The sequence below is a fragment of the Brienomyrus brachyistius genome, chromosome 23, assembly GCF_023856365.1.
Source record: "Brienomyrus brachyistius isolate T26 chromosome 23, BBRACH_0.4, whole genome shotgun sequence".
Lineage (NCBI taxonomy): Eukaryota > Metazoa > Chordata > Actinopteri > Osteoglossiformes > Mormyridae > Brienomyrus > Brienomyrus brachyistius.
In genome coordinates, this window is record NC_064555.1 from 2,582,122 (window position 1) to 2,597,147 (window position 15,026).

Consider the following 15,026-nt stretch of genomic DNA (forward strand, 5'->3'; position numbering starts at 1 on the left):
AAAAGTATTTTAGTAACATTTTCCTCCAAAAGCCCCCTTAAGGTACAAATAGTGGCTAATTCTGGACAGAGGTCCACCTGCTGAATTCTCTGAGCATGCTCAGACCGCTAAGCCCAATGCCCTGAACCCACCTGACGAGGTCTCTGAGCATGCTCAGATCACTAACCCCCATACCCTGTACCCACAGCGCTTCCCCACAGAGGACCACCTGATGAGGTCTCTGAGCATGCTCAGATCACTAACCCCCATACCCTGTACCCACAGCGCTTCCCCACAGAGGACCACCTGATGAGGTCTCTGAGCATGCTCAGATCACTAACCCCCATACCCTGTACCCACAGCGCTTCCCCACAGAGGACCACCTGATGAGGTCTCTGAGCATGCTCAGATCACTAACCCCCATACCCTGTACCCACAGCGCTTCCCCACAGAGGACCACCTGATGATTCACCGGCATAAACACGAGATGACACTGAAATTTCCATCTATAAAGAATGACAACATGCTTTCAGGTAAGAACGTGCATAACATTACTCGGAGGCCAAAATTATTCGTCACCGGTACCCACCCCCAACCAGCCAGCTCCCCGCCACCCCACCCCCCCATCAAAGCTCACAACCTTAGTTCTAAGTCAAGTTTATCCTAAACCTTGAAAACCCTGGCAAGTGATACCTCAGCCGCAGGGCATATGTGGTACGGCCTGTTATAGGAGAGTGGCTAAAACGTCCTGTCCACACAGGATCGCTTACAAATCTCCCAAACTTCTGGGGGTGGCAGTTAACAGTGAGTGGGTGTGTGTACATGCTTTCCTGACCATTTAGGAACTTTTTCTTTTCTTTTCTGGAGGGAAACGAAAAGAATCAACCTTGGCTTATCGATTTCCATCTGCTATGAATTTTGTTGGTTTGCTTTGGTTTATATTAATCGCAATCAGACGGCATTGCGAATACCTGGGAGTGTGAGTGCGTGCATATTTGTGTTCATGTGCAGGTGGGATGTAAAAAAGAAGGAATCTTCAGGTGCTGTAGGTATTATTTTGTCAGTCTTCTTTATTTGCTTTTAATTAATGTTTCAAGGTGAGACCATTTTCTTAGAGTTTGCTGAATTGAACTAGGAGTTTTGAGCTTATGACAATATTTCTCTTACTCAAGCCAGTGTGTAACCAGAAGACTCTTATCAGTGTATACTGCCCTGGGCCCCCCGTGGGCCCCTGACTGAATTGTGGTGTTGGAAGCAAACGGGGATCTAGTGGGGGGGGGGAGGGGATTTGGGTGAAAATGACAACGAGAAGTTAATGGAGCCTCATGCTTGATTTGAGTAATTTCTTGGGCCAGTGATTGTTTCCCTGGCTGCAGACCCTGCTTGATTAGGAGTCAGGATAAAGGGAAGGACCACACAGAGGAAGAAGACCTCCGATCTGACTGCATGAGCTCATTACGGGCTCAATGTCTGAGGCACAGCCTGGCAGGCGTGCTTGTTACCCCGGAAACAGATGGCTGACATGTGTAAACATGACCTTGACTTTTGGCCCCCTCCTGTCAGGATCCCACCGTTGCTTATTGCCGGTAACTGCCGTTTTGGGTAATTGTATAAAAACACAGGACGGCTGGAAATCTGACCCCGAGTCACAGGGCGATTTGGACGGCAGAGATTTTGACGCGAGGGAAAGTTCTCGTCTTATACCGCGGAGTGGGTCATGAATGATGAGCGCGAGGCTGATTCTGAGCAGCTGAGAGCAGTTTGGCAAACATGGTGGCCCATTTGTGGTTTTTACCAGTCACTCTCTTGGGTCCCGGACCTGCTCTGTTGAGTTTTTGCGACTCTGACCAGCATAGAGTGATTCAGTTGTTTTTACAATTCACACTCATCTGAAGATGGATTCAGGTTCCTCAAGTATGCTCCATTCTGAGTCACAGTTCCCTCTCTTGAGAGAATTGGCTGTTTTTTTTTACTCTTTGTGGAGACCAACTCACTGTGGACCAACTCAGGAACTTAACAAAAGCTTTATTGTATCTTCTGACGAAGACGTTTACATTATTCCCAGCTAGTTAGCACTTCCTCATACCAGTCAACTCTCTGACACTCTACTTGACTTCGTTAAACTACAGGGAGATTTGGATCATTGCATTCCTGTCAACTGAGAGCTCACTGAGTATTAGCGATGCATTGTAAACTCCATTCAGAGAGTAAACAGAAGACCCTGACCTTTAATGAGATTTACCAGTGGAGTTTCCATTGTATCCGCCTAAGACTATCGAAAAATGAAGCCACTTCTAACCGCCCGGACCTTTGGGTTTGCATTTATTTGTGTCTTTCAGACCAGACTCCAACCCCGACACGGTTTCTGAAGAACTGTGAGGAGGTGGGGCTCTTCAGTGAGCTGGACTGCTCCATAGAGCAGGAGTTCTGTAAAGCCCAAGAGGAGGACAACAAACAGGTGAGGAGAACGTTCCCAGATAGACACTTGTGTGAGACAATGAATGCAGGACTGTGGAGGATAATGTTTGCAAATTTTAATACAAACTGCAGTTGAGCATCGGCAAGGGATGACACACACACTGCGGCTGGAATTCGCTCTCTCTCTCCCTCTGCCTGTTAGGACCCCAGCAGCCGGAATAATACTGGTCATAGGTGGCCACATAAATGCCTGATGATAAACAAAAGTAATTCAGTGTATGAATATTACAGGTATCATTACCCATAATATACACAGGCTCTACACACAAACATACATAGGGTTATACCTGGAAAAAAACAGGGTGCAGGTTGTATGTATGAGGGGTTGGTGTGCTCAGGTGAACAGGACAGACACAGACCCAGATAAAGCCCACTCAGGTAGGCTGGTAGGGAATTCGCCTTATCAGCTGGCTGAATGACAAAGGCGGGTCGGGTGGAACAGACACCTGACCTACGCTCGGGTAAGAGGACCCGGGGATTGGATTCTCAGCCGTGCTTTAAACAGGTCAAAATCTTCTCAGCAGCAAAGACTCTCAGTGGGAGTTCACCCCACCCACCCCCCCCCCCCCCCCCCCCCCCCCCCCCCCCCCCCCCACCCACCACACACACACATGGACACGGACACTCTGCACGTGTCTCATATATGTAGATATTTGGTACTTGGGGTTAATCTTAGTCTCCTGCAATCGGAGCACCAGCAAAAGTGTTTGACAGAAAGCAGTCGCAGAGCTTTTTTAGTGGTCAGACACACATGCGGTCAGAACAGAGGGCAGTCTGTGCTGCTCGCTGCAGAGGGGGTCATTGTGCAGGGGCGTACCTAGACATTTTGTGCCCCCCTGACAAAATGTCACCTTGGGCCCCCAGTCAAATTTTATGTATAATTTTATGTATTCAAGGGCCCCTGTCAAGTGCTGGGCCCCCTGAATGTGACAGGGTATCCATGCCCCCCCCCCCAACACCCCTGTCAGTGGTGTCGTCAAAAAGGTCACCAAGTTCTCCTTCTCGGCGGGATTCCCGCTTCGCCGTGTTCCATATCTCCCCGGCGGGATTCCCGCTTCACCCTGTTCCACATCTCCCCGGCGGGATTCCCACTTCCCCGTGTTCCACATCTCCCCGGCGGGATTCCGGCTTCACCCTGTTCCACATCTCCCCGGCGGGATTCCCGCTTCGCCGTGTTCCACATCTCCCCGGTGGATTCCCGCTTCACCCTGTTCCACATCTCCCCGGCGGGATTCCCGCTTCACCCTGTTCCCTTATCTCTCCCTGCCAGAACCTGTCTCTGCATGGCCCGGGGGGGCAGAACCAGCACCAGGGCAGCCACATGCGGGTGGCGAACCACGGCTCGGGCATCGTCATGCAGCAGGCTGTCCCTTCGCCCCAGTCCAGCTCGGTCATCACGCAGGCGCCATCCAACTAATCGGCAGATCGGGTAGGTCCATCACACAAGCCGGGTGGGGGTACAGGGGCACTGCTGTCAGCAATAAGCGCATTTGTGGGTTCGCTGTTTTTCCTAATTGTCGTGATCATGGTACCAGAGTTACCTAAGATGCAATTGTCTTCAACGTGAATTGTGTACGCAGAACGTTGAATCGTTCACGGTCTCAGTCATGCGATGAAGCTCTTCACCCTCATGTAATCGCCTCACGTGCACCAGTGCACAAGCGATATAAAAGGCTGATTCGTTTAATGTGATCTAATCTCGCGATGTACGATAATGGACACGCGGTCGCCCAATCGGCAGACTGCCATAGAGGGGGTCTGCCGATTAGTTAGCATTTTAGTTAGCTTCTTTGCTCAGGGTAACGATGTTGTGATTTTCAGATGGGTTACTAATGGCTCCTAAAAAAGAGACTGAATCTGATTAGTCTTGCCCTGTCATAACCAAAGGATAATTGCTAAGTCTTATAAATTGGATTAACTTCTGCTCCAACCACTGTAGTTAGCATTAGCTATAATTAGCGGTTACTGCTAATCATAACTTAAAACACATTATCCGGCAGTGCCATTTTCCTGAAAACAGCTCCGGGGGGGGGGGGGTCTTGGAGACAGGATACTCCATACTTCACACAAGAGGAGGAGAGGACTGGCAGGAGGGGTGCGGGTCTGGGTAGATTGCTCAGCACTCTCAGCAGGAAGTGGACAATACCTCGTGTCGATCCAGTGATCGCGCTGGGCTAAATAGTACGTTGTTAATGACAGACAGCTGTGTCTTCGCATTGTAACGAGAGAGGGGAAGGAGGGACGAGACACGTATAGCTGGAACATTAAGGACCGTTGGTAAAATGCTTCACCTGGTCGACCCAGCATCGCCATACATATGCAGGCGTCACTGTATATAAATGAATACGTGAACATGCATTTTAATACCATATTAATTTCACGGCTCCATCGTGGGAGTGCAGGATTAAACTCAGGCGTGACGAAGGTGCATTTCCTTCACATGCTGAGGGACACTTTAACGCCTCATCCGTCTGAGAGTTTCTCCTTTTTTTGGAGGGAGGGGTGGACCAGGCTTGCAGCTGTGAAATCTGAGGACCTTGGTTGTTATTTGCCAACAGAGACCCTAAGATGTAACCCCCCCCTTTGCCCCCCCCGCCTACTCCACCTCCACCCTGAGGGCCAACTCTTGACAGAAAGCAGCGGTAAACTCATGCATTTTAAAGGGGCAGAAAAAAAAAATAAAAGGTTCTTTAGAACTTTACATTTCACGGCTATCATTATCATAAGGGGGAGGGACTGTCCCGGGCGGCTCTGCCATTCTGTGGCCCTGAATCATAACACGTTGAACTGAGTCGTGTCAGAGTTAAATGTGTTAGACACAGCAAGTCAAGCGAATGAGAATCAAAGGTGCAGGAATCACCTTTTGACATTGGAGTGAGGGGGGGGGGGGGGGGCGTTAACGCTTTGTGGAAAAGTGTTAATGTAACAAAAAAAAAATCAAGAAGCAAAACATCAGGGAGAAAAAAAATGAAAAAGAAGGTTCCAGAGTGAGTGAACGAAAGCCTGATTTTGTCAAGGATCCCTATTCATGAGGGACTGGGCAGGAGATCATGAGTGTGGAACCGCAGCTGAAAAGCAGAGCCTGCATGTTTTCACGTTTATGAAGTCCGTGACCCATATAGCAGCCCTACACTGGACGCTCTTTAGAAGAGCGATTCGCTTGCTGTAATTTTATTGCGGACGGAAATAACGTCGAAAGGAAAGCACTGGCAGATCTACGTTTAGAGTACGCCCGTCCCGTGCGTGACAGACATGTTTGGCGAAACCTTGATTTGTGCACTGCAATAATAAACATATTTATTCTTTGCCAAAAACTGGCTCCGCACCAGCAGCGCTGACGTGCTTGATGTATCGCTCGACGTCTTCGCCCTCGCAATCCGCAGACCGCAGAGCGGAGGGCCGTAAGTGCCGGTCCTGGACGGCGTCTTCTTTTCCCCTCATCGCGGCTGTTTGTGGTTATCCTACATCTACAGAGATTTATTCAAAAGCTGTGAATAAATTAGCAACGGGTGAAACCAGACTGGGCGTGAGAATGTGGCACAAGGGAGACCCAGTAAAATCATGCCCCCATTTTGGGGACATCTTCAGGAATTCTCTTGGCCTTTTCAAGAATCTATATTTATCTATCAGTGAAGATCGGCATGTTCTCCTTATTGTGGTCCAGCCTGCAGCTGCCTGCCCTACCAGCACAGCACAATGGGGACGGAGGGTATTGTATTTTCCGGGGTACCGGCGCGGGGTGGAACAAGCATGGAGCCACACTGGGTTCCCAAACGGCCCAGGGTTCTTCCAAAATGGCCTGAGGTTCCTGGCGGTGGTGTTTACAGGGTACACTGCCAAGGAGGCCAGCGGGTCACATTGTCCAGAGAGCTGCTCAAGTTCTCGGGTCGAGATCTTCTCAGAGTCCCCAGAATCAGCCCTTTTGCAAGATCTAATCTAATTAGGTGAGGAATTCCATAAGAAAAATAATTCAGGGCTGAAAGAAACCGGAAAGGGGCGGGCATGTTGGAGGAGGAATGCGAACGAATGACCCCATTGTTACGCTACGCTAATACGCTAACGCACGCTGGCCGTGATCAAAACGGCATGAAAGCAGCAGAAGGTCACGCAGACGGGTGATACTTCGGTTACGAGTAGCGTCCACGGCTCTGTTTTTCTCAAGGAAAGCGCAGAATTTCTTTGTGATCAGTCGTCCGTTGGGGTCACCCCACATCTTACCGTCGACTGGTGGGGGGTGAAGGTGGGGGTTCTGTCTGTCACTCGCTTTAGGCGTGGGGGGGGGGGTGGAGTCTTACCTCTGCATGGCCCTTCTTGGCCCCGGGCCAGATTCATTGACATGGAGTCCCATTATGTTGGAAACAGAAAAATGAGCAATATGACCTTTGACCTTAAATGTTTTGCTCCAGGGCAGAACAGAGTGAACGGAGGGTCTGAATGCACTATAAAGGAGTTTATTGTGTGTGTGTGTGTGTGTGTGTGTATGTGTGTGTGTGTGTATGTGTGTGTGTGTGTCTGTGTGTGTGTATGTGTGTGTATGTGTGTGAGTGTGTGTATGTGTATGTGTGTGTGTGTGTGCGTGTGAGTGTGTGTGTGTGTGTGTGTGAGTGTGTGTGTGTGTGTGTGTGTGTGTGTGTATGTGTGTGTGAGTGTGTGTGTATGTGTGTGTGTGTGTGTGTGTGTGTGTGTGTGTATTTCGGATGGTTTACGAGAGTTTCTGTGACATTTTGGGGCAGTTAGGACCTCAATGTTTGCTTTCTCTGGCTTTATGATAAACATTATATATATATATATATATATATATATTAAACACACATAGACAGTGATCCCCCGCTACATCGCGGTTCAGCTATCGTGCCCCCGCTAATATGGCGGATTTTTCCCTGACGCATCACAGTTCTCTGCATATCGCGTAACTTGCTTGTGGTCCGATTGCAACTTTTTGTGAACTTTTCATTTTGCCCTACGATTTAAGGCTTAAACTATTTAAAACAAATTTATTTACATGGTCTTCCTATATCGCGGATTTTCACCTATCGCTGATGGTCTGGAATGTACTTCTGCAATAGGTGGGGGATCACTGTGTATATAATATGGTTATTTTGAATTGAGTTTAATGACTGTGTCTCTTAAACTTCTGTATTAAAGAAGTCAGAAGTTTCAGTGAGGGCTTGTATCACAGTATCAGTGATTGTTTGTGTGTTGCGTGTGTGTGTGTGTGTGGTGTGTGTGTGCATGGCCTTAAGAGCAGAGTTTTATTATGTTTGTGTTCTCCAGAGAGCAGGTTCGCAGTTCGTTCGGGGAGGAACGCCCAAACTCTGCTCATTTTTGGAGCACTCTGTCACCCCCGCCTGGGGCCACCACATACAGCCTCCCACGGAGAGGGAGAGGGAGAGGGAGAGGGAGAGAGAGCATGAAAGGATACAGGGAGAGAGAAATGGAGGGGAGAGACAGGGACAGAGAGAGACTCGTCCGCCTTATGTTATTGGGTGTATTTGTAGACCCTGTGTGTCTTACCGTGTTTCACCTGTCTGTGTTCCTGCACATAACATAGGGAGAGAGAGAAAGAGAGGGAGAGATATATCCACACAGGAGAACAGGGGAGAGAAACAGCGGGGGGAGAAAGAGAGAGAGAGACAGGGAGAGAGAGACAGGGAGAGAGAGACAGGGAGAGAGAGACAGGGAGAGAGAGACAGGGAGAGAGAGACAGGGGAAGAGAGAGAGATACATGCACACAGGAAAATGGGAGAGAAAAAGAGGGAGAAAGACATAGATGGGGGAGAGAGACAGAGATAGGGGGAGGGAGAGAGGACTAACTGGAGGAAAGAGACAGAGACCACGTGAGAGAGACTGACATTGACGGGGGAGAGAGACATACAGAGATGGGGAGATAGAGAAGGCGAGAGACAGATGGGAGAGAGAGATGGTGGAAAGGAGGGACAGAGACAGGTGGACAAGCAGGGGAGAAAAAGAGGGGGGAAAGACTGAGACGGGGAGAGAGAGATGAAGAGAGAGATGGAGAGAGAGATGGAGAGAGCGTGGGAGAGGTGGAGACACGGTAAGAATGTGCGGTGATGAGGCACCTTGATGACTCATCTGTGTCTGTTCAGAGCAGAAGGTCACACCTTAGAGCATCTGGCAACCATTGAGTGCCATCGCATTGGGGCCCCAGCCCCCGGGCCCCCGGGCCCCCGATAGGCTGCAGGGCCCCACTGGCCAGGCGTAGCTGCTCTACATGCTGATTGTCTTGTGCGTTCCCTGTCCCAGCGGCACCCCTCCCTCTGTCAATTAGGGGCGGCGAGCTGCTGGCTGAGCCCGCGGAGCCCTCGCCCGTAGTGCGGGGCCAGCTGTGAGGGCGCTGTTTCTGCCCGTGTTTACCGCCGTCGGCATGGTGACGCCGCGCCGAATCTCCCGCTGTCTGCAACTCGGCTGCTTTGGTTACATCCGAAAGTTTTTTTTTTTTTTGTTTCTTTCTTTTCGGCTGCTGGGGTTCTGCGTGACCTCACCGGCGTGGGGGGGGGGTGCTGGCTTGTTAGGTGGTGCCGGTGCCGGTGCTGGTGCTTGGGGGGGCAGGGGGGGTGTTGTGGACGCGGCCAACATCATTACATCATCGTTGGAGGGCTGTCAGAGGGGAAGGATGTGACTCAGAGGTCTTGCCACTCTCTCTTTCTCTCCGTTCCCCCCTCCCGTCTTCATTCCTCCTTCGTCCTGGTTTCTGTTCCTCAATTTATCCTCCCCTTATCCTCCGTTCTCTCACATCCCCCTCTCTTTGACGCACTCCACCTCCACTTCATCCCTTTCTCCCGCTGCACTCTTTGCTTCGCAATCCACTTCACTGCGATCGCTGCTTATTAACGTGACATAAGTTTAATTAACCCCCGTTGGCCTTTTAATTGTTCCTAATCCCGTTTAATCTCTCTTTTTCTCTCGAAAGATGTTAATCTTTATTCTGTAGCTGTAGTTCCTTAATCGAGGTCCTCCGTCAGGTTCCACCAGCCTTCCCTGCCCTCTGAGTCATGCGGTGGATGTTGCGACTGACTTCAGGAGCATTCAGTACCCGGGTGCCAAAATGGGAACCATGGAGTTCCTGTAGGGCTCGGAACTGGCCTAGACATCAGAGGAAGAGGTTCTTTTTATTTTGGTTCTGTTAGATCTGTGGTGCCTTGAGAGGCAGGGGGGTAGGAGCCACCGAACGCTGCTTGACATGAAGATATGAAGACCTGAGTCGAGATGCTTCCTTTACAAACAGAGATGTCACGGGTTCGAACCTGAGATACAGATTATAGTCATCGCTCTCACATTCTCACACACATGCACTCAGTCTGTAGTATGACACTTAACCACAGCAAAGATGCTCACACTTTAAAAACTGCACTGTCTGTCATGTCGATATACATGTTTGTTCCCTGTTTGTATAAGTGGTTGCTTCCATCATGAGCTGGTGAAACGGGCTTTTATCCTGAGGCGATTTCTCCACGCTGGAGATAACGGTGTGTCTCTCAGATGAGGGTCACTGTAAATCAGATGTGCGCTTCCCGCTGTGTCCCCCATTGACAGACCCTGCTTTCAGTTTGTTACAGTAGACAGTGTGTGATGCACTTCCTGGTGTCGTGTGCTGTGCTGGAGGTGCGTTAATTATTGCCGAAACAGTATGTTTGATCTGTTCTTCGTAGCGGAGCGACTCGTCAGACAGGTTGGGGTGTAGGTGACGTGTGACATCAGATGACCTGTTTCATCAGCGCGATTTGAGCCGGTTATGTTATACGTTTCGGAGTTTCATCTCTCAGGGTTACAGGAAGGTTCATAGGCTTCAACCAGGGATGGATCATAGATGCAAAATGCTGGGCCGCTCGTGCATGCATGTCTGCAAGCAGCATGTCACACGCTGCGATAGCTGTGAACGGGCCCTGCGCGGCTGCTGTGCTGCCCTTTGGATGCTCCGTGTAGGACCTTTTAAGAGGCTTTTAGAAACGGACGCCATTTTTGCGGTCATGCACTTAAGGAAAGGTGCATCTTCTGCCCTGTCCACTCCTACAATGACAAAGATGAGAGGTATTCTGTAAGCCAAGTGTTTATTAAAATGGTTTTTAGAGTTACTGTAGTTGGTATTGGGTAGTGATACAGCATATATGTATCAATATAATTAAATATCGAAATAACGCACATTGACTCACATCTTAGCAATGGTCAGTGTGCTTTTGCTCCCTGGAATGTAATTATATTTGCGTGCATTTAAAGCTCAAAGTATTTAAAAAGCATCCTTCTCAAGTTCAGTATTACACTTTGATGGTTAATTTTTAACAATAGCCGTTTCTGTTGTATTTCCTTCCCAGGTATTTTTTGTCTGTCTGTTAGCTCTGATTGCTAACCGTGTGTCGTGTTTCGCGACATCGATACCCGCGCACACTCGTCCTCTTAAAGTGACGCCGCGTCTCTCCCCACTTCAGGCCCGTCCCTGGCTCGCTGTCTTCCTGGCTCCACCTCAGAAACAGGCAACGCCAACCGCTGGCTGCCTCCATGGCCGGCCCGCTGCCTGATCCCAGCATGCCCGGCTCCTCCGCGGTGCTCATGCCCGTAAGTATGGTGGCAAGCCCCCCCCTCCCTCCCCAAGACCCTTGCGGTCTCTTTTGGTGTGACGGCAATGCTGTGTATACATAAATGACACTATAAACCAAATTATAGAAGACTGATATTCAAGACTGACCTTCGTTAATTCAAGGTATGAAATATATCCATCCGTCCATCATCCATCCATCCATCCTCCAGCGACATTGAGGACAGGCTTATTCTGGGTAGCTCAGGACACAACACAGAAGGCCCTGGACAGGATGCCAGTCTGTAGCTGGTTTGCACACACACTTACACACATCACCAGATCTCATACATTCATATATGCAAGGTGGCAATATATAAGGTAACGTCACCCTTTAATGCATTGAAACAGGAATTAATGTCATCGGGGACTGGTGAGTGTCAGTGACTGTGTTGCTCGGTCCCGCAGATGGAAGCCAGATGAGCATGGGCTCCAGCGTGATGAGCATGCAGAGCCCCGCCCACAGCAACGTCTGCTCCGCCTCCCACATCCCCCCCATGCACTCAGAGACAAAACAGGTAAGTGAGGGATATAGCACCCACACGCACACACAAAGCAGGGGTGCGGGTGGCCGGGTGGGCGGTGGGCCCCGCCCTTCCAGTGGGCGGGTCCCGCTTTTCCATTGGGCAGTGCCAAGCCCCCGTGCTCTGGGGTTAGCCGCGGGCAGCTCCTCATTTGATCCCGAGTTGAAGCTTGGTGTCAATCTGCCAAGAACTGGGGCTCTGGAACTAATAAAGGGGCCTTTATATGCTGGGGCAGGGAGGTGGGCGCCGGACTCGTGATGTATGTCTTCATATACAGAGTGTGTTACTGGCTTCTGCTGCTTTTCAGTGCTCGGGGGTGGGGGGGGGGGGGCATTACCTCAGCAGGGTGGCTAGGAGGCGCCGTCGAGTCCTCCCGTGTTTTCACTCCATGTGGCGGGGGATCCAACACGCTCACAGGCCCGCGCTACCGTCCAATGATGTGGCGCTTCGTTGCCAGGCAACCGCCATTGCCCCTCTGTCATGGGCAATGCCGCGGGCCCAAGATCTGCCCCATTTTAAAGTCAGATCCTAAGTCTCATTCATAAATCATAAAGCGTTGTTCCATCATGAAAGTTCCGGAGATGTTTTGCACAGAATCGCCCTGTGTTTAAACGTGCTGGGGCTCCATTCTGAGCCAGACAGAGAGGCCTGTCTCTCCTCGATGGTCTTGGCGAAACAACAGAGCCCATATCAGCAGCCATCGCCATTCATCCGCGGTTAGATGGACAGACTAACACCCCACCCCACCCCCCCCACGGCCCCCCATCTCCACTCCCTCACTCGGCGACAGGGTCAGCCATTACACGCATGATGGGGGCTTCCTGCGTGATTAGGCTGATCATCACTCGCCGCCAAACTACGTGATCTCCCCCACCCCCCAACAAAGATTCTGTATGTGCAACAGCTGGCTCAAACACCCCACCCCCAATTCTCTACTCTTACACCATCTGCTTTTTTCTGGCTTCCAAAAGACCCCCCCAACGGAGTGCAGGTCATTTACCTTAACTGACATGGTAACGGAATGCTATTTTCGCCAAGCTTGTATCCAGCACAGCCAAACACATTAACTGAGAGTTTTACCCAAAGTGACTTACAAATTACGCCCATTTATACAGCTGGATATATTACTCAAGCGATTCAATTACCTTGCTCAAGGGTACAACAGCAGGTCCCCTGCGGAGGCCCGAGCCAGCGGCGTTCTGGAGTCCACACCCACACCGCCCACCCTGCCCGCCTCCCCCCCGACCCTGTGCACAAGCGCCGTCGTCCGTTCGATCCCGATTTTAAACGGTTTGACCAGAACAATGAGGGATGGTGTTTCCCACGGTTAAGCCAGGGTATGAAAATATGTCATCTGGCTTTTTAAAGTCACAAAGGCGGAAAAAAACACAAGAAAAAGGGAGGGGTGGAGCTGTGTGGGAAAGGGGGGGGGGGGGGGGGGGGGGGAGAGCTGGTGCCAGAGGTCTGCGATGAAGGACACTGTGCCAGAAGTACCACTCTGTGGGCACTTTGTCGGGAGTTCCGTCCCTTGCTGCCACCCCCTCTGGGGGTGAATCATGTTTGTCCCATCTCTCCTGTTCATTTGTCTGTAGCTAATGAGGGCGGGGGGCAGGGAGGGTTGACCTGCCTTTTGGCCCCTACGGTTTCTAACGTTAGCTGTCTTAGTCATCGATACGCTCCGCGGCCCTGACAGCGGTGCAGCTTGCCTTACGACATTGCGTCAGCATTCAGGGTTACTGCGCAGCTCCAGGCCGCTGGGCAGATACGCTGGACGCCATAGTGGGTTAATGTATGCGGAGGTGGACGTCGCGGCGGAAAGAGAAGCCCGCAGGTGCCTGAAAGAGAGACGAGCGGCGGACAGGCGGAGGTACAAAGTGCAGGGCCATGGCTCCTAATGGTAACCAGGTGGCAAATTTCAGGTGGCCAACCGAACACGTTCCCTGAGTTTGCGCTTCAGAAGAAGAGCACCTTGAAGGGGGGCACACAGGAGGAGTGTTTGTGCGTCATTGGCCCCACCTGCATCCTGCTTTAAAAGAAGGACGCCGGCGTGGTCCTCTGTTGTGTCCGTTTTTTAACCATGGACTTTTTTAGGATGTGTAGAAGTCTCCTTTAAATCAGCTTCTAGACTGACTTCACCTAGGGATTGTTTTAGTGAGATTCATCTCACACTCACCTTGAGATGATGGTGGGCCCCTCCGTTGGAGTCCGAGGACAGTGAGAGTGGAAAATTGGAAAGGAGCAGGCCTGTTTGAATTAGCCGCTCTGATGTGGGGGCGGGGGATGCGGGGTGCCACGGTTTCATACATGTCAGGCAGATCCTAGGCGCAAAGCCGCTAAGCGAGGGGCTGGCTATCGTGTGACTGCACCATGACCGAGCCTAAATGTCATCTGGTCTGCGTCTCGGCCTAATCTCATTACCGTGCCTGTTGACTTTTCTGCAAATGAGAAATTACTCTGGCTGTAATCGCACACCCGGACGAGCACCGGTATCCTCTCCGTTTCCTCTGAGAGGCCCGGCAGAAGGCTTTTTTCCAACCCTAATCCCCACCCCCCCCAACTCAGGCCAGCCCCCCCAAGTCAGGGGAACTTGGGGGACGATCATTTGTTAGCCTGCGTGGCTCCGTCAGGCTCCGTCATCTGCAGGGTTGAGCACAAGAAGCCCAGGCAGTACGTAGGAGACCGAGCGGCACCTGCTGCGGTTTGACCATCACTGCTTCTCTGGGACCATAAACTTGTTTCATCTCACCACTTCAAATCTAGGTTTGGACGTTCAGTTGAGTATAAGAATTTGCTGCGTAGGTGTTATGCTAAGTATGGCCTGCAGGGGGCACCATGCAGTGCCTGTGGTGTAAATGCTTTATAAACAGCGGCCTTGGGACCTTCAGCGATTCCCTTGGCGATTCTCTGGTTGAATGTCTGAACCTTGTTTTTTTGGTGAGGTAGGGAAAATGCAAGGAGGTTGTGAGTTTGCAGCATTAATAATGACTCGTTCGCACCTCCCCATCACTTCCCCCCCCCCCCCCCCCCCCCCCCCAAGAGTCCCCTGGCCATTGGTCCATCCCGCTCCTTTCCTGGATCCGTACGGGGGGCATCCATCTTGATTCGCCTGCGCCTCATTCTGAGTGCCTGTGATGCAATGGAGGGCTGCAGTTTAAGGCGTGCGGACCGTCCCCCGGGGTCATGGTGTATGGACACCCCCTCCCCCCTTTCTGCCACTAACACGGCCCGACGCGTCAAGTCCTGCAAAGCTCATGATGTTACCTCACCGAGGAAACCGCCCCCCCCCCCCAGTTCGTTCCCGTGTCGCCGATGAAAGAGGCCGGCCCTGTCCCTCCCCGTATCAAAACAGGACCCCCGTGCCAGGTACCACGCCCTCACCCAGAAATCAGAGCTGATCCGGTTTCAAAGCCCCCTGCCTCCAAGGCAGCTGTGGAGGTGAGATCAGATAGAGCGCA

The 15,026-nt window shown here is 51.2% G+C and overlaps 1 protein-coding gene across 1 annotated transcript in view; it reads left to right on the forward strand.

Moving 5' to 3' along the window:
* LOC125719415 (cyclic AMP-responsive element-binding protein 5-like) overlaps nucleotides 1-15,026 on the forward strand; it is a 34,454-nt gene that overhangs the window by 6,804 nt on the left and 12,624 nt on the right. Inside the window, 6 exon segments of the mRNA XM_048994163.1 lie at nucleotides 419-512; nucleotides 2,319-2,437; nucleotides 3,728-3,868; nucleotides 3,870-3,886; nucleotides 10,902-11,032; nucleotides 11,456-11,565. Of these exon segments, the coding sequence (XP_048850120.1) occupies nucleotides 419-512; nucleotides 2,319-2,437; nucleotides 3,728-3,868; nucleotides 3,870-3,886; nucleotides 10,902-11,032; nucleotides 11,456-11,565 (612 nt within the window).